At 46.2% G+C, this 6,496-nt stretch overlaps 1 protein-coding gene across 1 annotated transcript; it reads left to right on the forward strand.

Annotated features, from left to right (window-relative positions):
• Positions 1 to 6: 6 nt before the first annotated feature.
• On the forward strand, positions 7 to 1,447 carry LOC112069383 (WAS/WASL-interacting protein family member 3-like). The gene is made up of 2 exons (XM_024136706.1): positions 7 to 772; positions 873 to 1,447. The coding sequence occupies exons 1-2, from the start codon at positions 40 to 42 to the stop codon at positions 1,445 to 1,447; spliced, it is 1,308 nt and encodes a 435-aa protein (XP_023992474.1). The 5' UTR covers positions 7 to 39.
• Positions 1,448 to 6,496: the final 5,049 nt, after the last annotated feature.

The following is a 6,496-nucleotide window of genomic DNA, read 5'->3' on the forward strand; positions in this document are numbered from 1 at the left end:
TTTAAACCTGAGCCTAATTACAAGTTCAGTACTTTCCTGATGCTCCTGAAGGACATGCATGATACCAGGGAGAAAGAGGGCAAGCCCCTGACCATGCCTCCCTCACAAGCCCTCATCCAGGAGGAACCCATGGTCATAGCCACTGTCCAAGCACCAGACGACACCTTGAACACTGCTGCTGGCGGGGACTGGACACCAACAGGGACCAAAATCCAAAACGGCCAGCATGCGAGCTCGCCAACACCCAAGAGCACACCGGCCAAACCCAAGTCCAAAACTAAACCCATCATGAAAAACGACACATACAAACTTGAAGGGAAAACGGTGCTGGCTCAGATGGTGGCGAACGCAGTGGAGAAGCAGCAGCGGAGGAAGCAGAGGCCACCAGCCAAGCTCAGGGCAATCATCGGTGGTCTCTCTCCCGAGTTGGCCGACCTAGCCTCGGGGAGGGAGTTTGTCTCTGGGCACACTGACCTGGCTGAGCCTGGCCTCAGCCCCCCTCCTCTTCCTTCTGTCCCCTCCGCTGCTGACTCCTCATCCTACCTCGACAAGAGCCCGGGTACCAAAGTGGCCCCTAAGAAGCGCTGGCAGACGTTTGCGCAGCAGGGGCCAGTGAAGCCTGGGCAGGATCCAGGGATCCTGGGTGGGGTGGCCTCACCGCAGGGGCTTGCGGAAGTGAATGGGGTCTACAGAGACAGCCAGGGAGGCACACCAGACCCCATCAGATCCCCTAGTCTAAACCTGGGGATGGAGAAGCAAGATGACACATCAGGTAAGACTTGAATGGGTTTCAGTACCAGCAGTGTTTTATGTTAGCTTTTTATTTTATTTTTTAGAGATTTATTTTATTTATCGATTATTTATTCCCACAGCACATTCTGAAAACAAACGGCTGAGGAAACCCAGCAAAAGACTGCTGGAATCCACAGAGGAGGAACAATTCTTTTCCCCGAATAAAAAAATAAAGAAACCTCTGGAATCTTCCAAAACCCCTCTGAGACATTCTTCAGCCCCAGCACTGCTAATGTTCACCTCTACACCCAGCCCCACCCCTGGCCCTACCTCTGGGGAGCCAGCCAGCCCCACCCCTGGCCCTACCTCTGGGGAGCCAGCCAGCCCCACCCCTGGCCCTACCGTCTGGGAAGCAGCCGCACCACCTGGCCTACCTCTGGGAAGCCAGCCAGCCTCCCTGGCTCTACCTCTGGGGGAGCCAGCCAGCCAACCCCGGCTGCTACCTCTGGGAAGCCCAGCCAGCCCACAACTGGCCCTACCTCGGCTGGGGGCCAGCCAGCCTCACCACTGGCCCTACTCTGGGGAGCCAGCCAACCCCACCCCTGCCAGCCTACCTCTGGGGAGCCAGCCAGCCCCACCCCTGGCCCTACCTCTGGGGAGCCAAGCCAGCCCCACCCCTGGCCTACCCCGTGGGGAGCCAGCCAGCCACCCCTGACCTACTCTGGGGAGCAGCCAAGAACAAGCCTAGCGGGCTGAAACATAGTCTGTCTCAAGATGTCTCCACCGATCTAGAAGAATCATTATCCAAACAACCCCAGCAGTGACTCTTTCTCTACTGACTCAGTAGTCCGATGGGACAAACCCTCCTCTGCCCTGCTGGCTAAGCAAGAACAGTCAAATGTTTTTTTTCTCCAAAAAACATCTCTATCATACGGCAGTGCAAGTTCTTATGTAAAGCAAGGAGGCAGATATTATTATACTTGGGGAAAGTACTTTCCATTGGGAAAGTAGTTATGATATGGAAAGATAAACCTCCTCTATTTTTCAGATCAGTAGATTTGGGGTATTTAAATGTCTGGTCATTCCCCAGCCCCAGTATCCCTGGAGAGGAAGAGGACGAGGAAGCCGTCTCACAAGGTCTGGAATGCACCATAGAAGAAGTGTCAGTCAGTCCTCCAAAGAAGAAGAAGGAGTTTAAGACCAGAGTGTAGACAGAGGTGAAACCAGAAGTCAGGGACACTCAGGTAAGGCTGAATGAACTATCTCAAACGACATAATTAACAGATCTATACTGCTACAGTACCACTCTGAAACTGGTCTAATTACAGTACCAGACAAATGTTTGGACACACCTACTCATTCCAGGGTTTTTCTTTATTTTTACTATTTTCTACATTGTAGAATAATAGTGAAGACATCAACTCTATGAAATAACACATATAGTAACCAAGAAAGTGTTAAACAAATCAAAATATATGTTATATTTGAGGTTCTTCAAAGTAGCCACCCTTTGCCTTGATGACAGCTTTACACACTCTTGGCATTCTCTGAACCAGCTTCATGAGGTAGTCACCTGTAATGCATTTCAATTAACAGGTGTGCCTTGTTAAAAGTTAATTTGTGGAATTTCTTTCCTTCGAATTGCATTTGAGCCTATCTGTTGTGACAAGGTAAAGGTGGTATACAGAAGATAGCCCTATTTGGTAAAAGACCAAGTCCATATTCTGTCAAGAAAAAGCTCAAATAAGCAAAGAGAAACAACAGTCCATCACTACTTTAAGACATGAAGGTCAGTCAATCCAGAAAATTTCATGAACTTTGGCACTTCAAGTGCCATCCCAAAAACCATCAAGCGCTATGATGAAACTAGCTCTCCTGAGGACCGCCACAGGAAAGGAAAACACAGAGTTACAGTGCCTTGCAAAAGTATTCACCCCCCTTGGTGAATACTTGGAAAAAATGGAAAAGTGGTGTGTGCATATTTATTCACCTCCTTTGCTACGAAGCCCCTAAATAAGATCTGGTGCAACCAATTACCTTCAGAAGTCACATAATTAGTTAAATAAAGTCCACCTGTGTGCAGTCTAAGTGTCACATGATCTGTCACGTGATCTCAATATATATACACCTGTTCTTAAAGGCCCCAGAGTCTGCAACACCACCAAGCAAGGGGCACTATGAAGACCAAGGAGCTCTCCAAACAGGTCAAGGACAAGGATGTGGAGAAGTACAGATCAGGGTTGGGTTATAAAAAAAATATCAGAAACTTTGAACATCCCACGGAGAACCATTAAATCCATTATTAAAAAATGGAAAGAATATGGCACCACAACAAACCTGCCAAGAGAGAGCCGCCCAACAAAACTCACGGACCAGGCAAGGAGGGCGGTAATCAGAGAGGCAACAGAGAGACCAAAGATAACCCTGAAGGAGCTGCAAAGCTCCACAGCGGAGATTGGAGTATCTGTCCATAGGACCACTTTAAGCCGTACACTCCACAGAGCTGGGCTTTACGGAAGAGTGGCCAGAAAAAGCCATTGCTTAAAGACAAAAATAAGCAAACACGTTTGGTGCTCGCCAAAAGAAATGGGAGGGACTCCCCAAACATATGGAAGAAGGTACTCTGGTCAGATGAGACTAAAATGTAGCTTTTTGTCCGTCAAGGAAAACGCTATGTCTGGCGCAAACCCACCTCTCATCACCCCGAGAACCTCATCCCCACAGTGAAGCGTGGTGGCAGCATCATGCTGTGGGGACGTTTTTCATCGGCAGAGACTGGGAAACTGGTCAGAATTGAAGGAATGATGGATGCTGCTAAATTAAGGGAAATTCTTGAGGGAAACCTGTTTCAGGCTTCCAGAGATTTGACACTGGGACAGAGGTTCACTTTAAGGCAGGACAATGACCCTAAGCATACTGCTAAAGCAACACTCGAGTGGTTTAAGGGGAAACATTTAAATGTCTTGGAATGGCCTAGTCAAAGCCCAGACCTTAATCAAATTGAGAATCTGTGGTATGGCTTAAAGATTGCAGTACACCAGCGGAACCCATCCAACTTGAAGGAGCTGGAGCAGTTATGCCTTGAGTAAAGGGCAAAAATCCCTGTGTCTAGATGTGCCAAGCTTAAAAAAGACATACCCCATGAGACTTGCAGCTGTAATTGCTGCAAAAGGTGGCTCTACAAAGTATTGACTTTGGGGGGTAAATAGTTATGCATGCTCAAGTTTTCAGTTTTTTTGTCTTATTTCTTGTTTGTTTCACAAATAATATTTTGCATCTTCTAAGTGGTAGGCATGTTGTGTAAATCAAGTGATACAACCCCCCCAAAATATATTTTAATTCCAGGTTGTAAGGCTACAAAATAGGAAAAATACCAAGGGGTGTGAATACTTTCGCAAGCCACTGTACCTCTGCTGCAGAGGATAAGTAAATTTGAGTTAACTGCACCTCAGATATTGCAGCCCAAATAAATACTTCACAGAGTTCAAGTAACAGACACATCTCAACATCAACTGTTCAGAGACTGCATGAATCAGGCCTTTATGGTCAAATTGCTGCAACGAAACCACTACTAAAGGACACCAATAATAAGAAGAGACTTGCTTGGGCCAAGAAACACGAGCAATGGACATTGGACCGGTGGAAATCTGTCCTTTGGTCTGATGAGTCCAAATTTGAGATTTTTGGTTCCAACCGCCATATTTTTGTGAGACGCAGAGTAGGTGAACGGATCTCTGCATGTGTGGTTCCCACCGTGAAGCATGGAGGAGGAAGTGTGATGGTATGGGGGTGCTTTGCTGGTGACACTGTCAGTGATTTATTTAGAGCTCATGGCACACTTAACCAGCATGGCTACCACAGCATTCTGCAGCAATACACCATCCCATCTGGTTTGGGCTTATTGGGACTATCATTTGTTTTTCAACAGGACAATGACCCAAAACAAACCTCCAGGCTGTTTGGGCTATTTGACCAAGCAGGAGAGTGATGGAGTGCTGCATCAGATGACCTGGCCTTCACAATCACCCGACCTCAACCCAATTGACATGGTTTGGGATGAGTTGGAACGCAGAGTGGAAAAGCAGCCAACAAGTGTTCAGCATATGTGGGAACTCCTTCAAGACAGTTGGAAAAGCATTCCAGATGAAGCTGGTTGAAAGAATGCCAAGAGTGTGCAAAGCTGTCATTAAGGCAAAGGGTAGCTACTTTGAAGAATATCAAATATAAAATATATTTTGATTTAACACCTTATTTGTTGWCTACATGATTCCATGTGTTATTTCATAGTTTTGATGTCTTCAATATTATTCTACATTGTAGAAAATAGTAAAAATAAAGAAAAACCCTTGAATCAGTAGGTGTGTCCAAACTTTTGACTGGTACTCTATGTCATTTCTATAACAGGTTAAGTCTGTAAAGAAAGACGTGCCTGTATCCAGCTTGACAACTCCAGAGAGCATGGTTTCTCTGCAGGCATCCTCCCCTGCCTGGCCCTCTAGCCCTACGGTGCTTCATGCACAAAGTAGATGTCCTAACCGACTTGCCAAAACCATAGTTTGTTAACAAGAAATTTGTGGTGTGGTTGAAAAACGAGTTTTAATGACTCAACCTAAGTATATGTAAACTTCTGACTTCAACTGTACATTGTGGGTATAGAAACAGAATACTCTGTCAGATGCGTAAGTCTATGGCATGGCAGTATCAAGTCACAGGTGGTAAAACTCAATAGCAGTGTTAAGCCAAGTGAATATGTGTATAGGTGAGGCTGCACCAGGTGTACATGGCTCCTGTAAGATTAGAATGGTGCCAGGTAGTCTAGCGGTGAAGAGCGTTAGACCAGTAACCGAAAAGTTGCTGGTTCGAATCCCCGAGCCGAATAGGTGAAAAAATCTGTCGATGTGCCCTTGAGCAAGGCACTAACCGTAAACCGCTCCTGTAGGTTGTTTTGGATAAGAGCGTCTGCAAATGAGTCAAATGGAAATGGACAGAACATGTGTACAGGGATAGGTAGAGACTCACCTTTAGTGCATTCACAACAGATGAACTTCTCTAGGGGTTTCTGATAGCCGATACACTGCAGGTGGAACGCCCCACAGCATTGGCCCTCACACAGCAGCAGCTCACCTGTCTCTCACACACCTGCAAGACACACACATTTTAGTCTTGTGTTACGATATCCCAAATCTAATTCATCACTCGGCTATTGGGAACAGTTATTTCTGAACTAATGTGAGAAAGCCTGGAAATAAAACGTGAGAGCTATTTGACTGTTCCTGCCTCTACAAAATAGAAAGGTTGTGGCACGTTGTTGGTTGACCTACCTGACAGACATTCTCCTTCATGGACGCAGCTCCTCCTTTCTCTCCTGTGTTCCTCTTAGTGCTGGAGACAGGGACCTTCGCCAGGTAGGGAGAAACTGTCATTCAGACCAGGAGAGAACACCTGGAGGAGAGGTGTTATTACACAAAATATTGGTTAAGGTGTAGGGGTTTAGCACCCTGTTTTACAGCACTGGTACAATTGTACCTCAGGTGAATGCTGACATCATAGCATGAAACTAGTCATCTTTTCACACAGGTTGAAAAAGGTGTTAATGCTGACCTCAGGTTTGGGTGTTCTCTCTCCGTTGGTGGCTCTCCCTCGAAAAAAAAAAAAAAAAAAAAAAAAAAAAAAAAACACCCAGGGGACCTGGAAAAAATCCCCTTTTTCTTCGGTCCCTTACTTTTTTCCTTTTGGGGGTGTTTTTTTTTTTTTGGAAAAAGGA

The sequence above is a fragment of the Salvelinus sp. IW2-2015 genome, unplaced genomic scaffold, assembly GCF_002910315.2.
Source record: "Salvelinus sp. IW2-2015 unplaced genomic scaffold, ASM291031v2 Un_scaffold996, whole genome shotgun sequence".
In the NCBI taxonomy this organism is placed as follows: Eukaryota; Metazoa; Chordata; class Actinopteri; order Salmoniformes; family Salmonidae; genus Salvelinus; species Salvelinus sp. IW2-2015.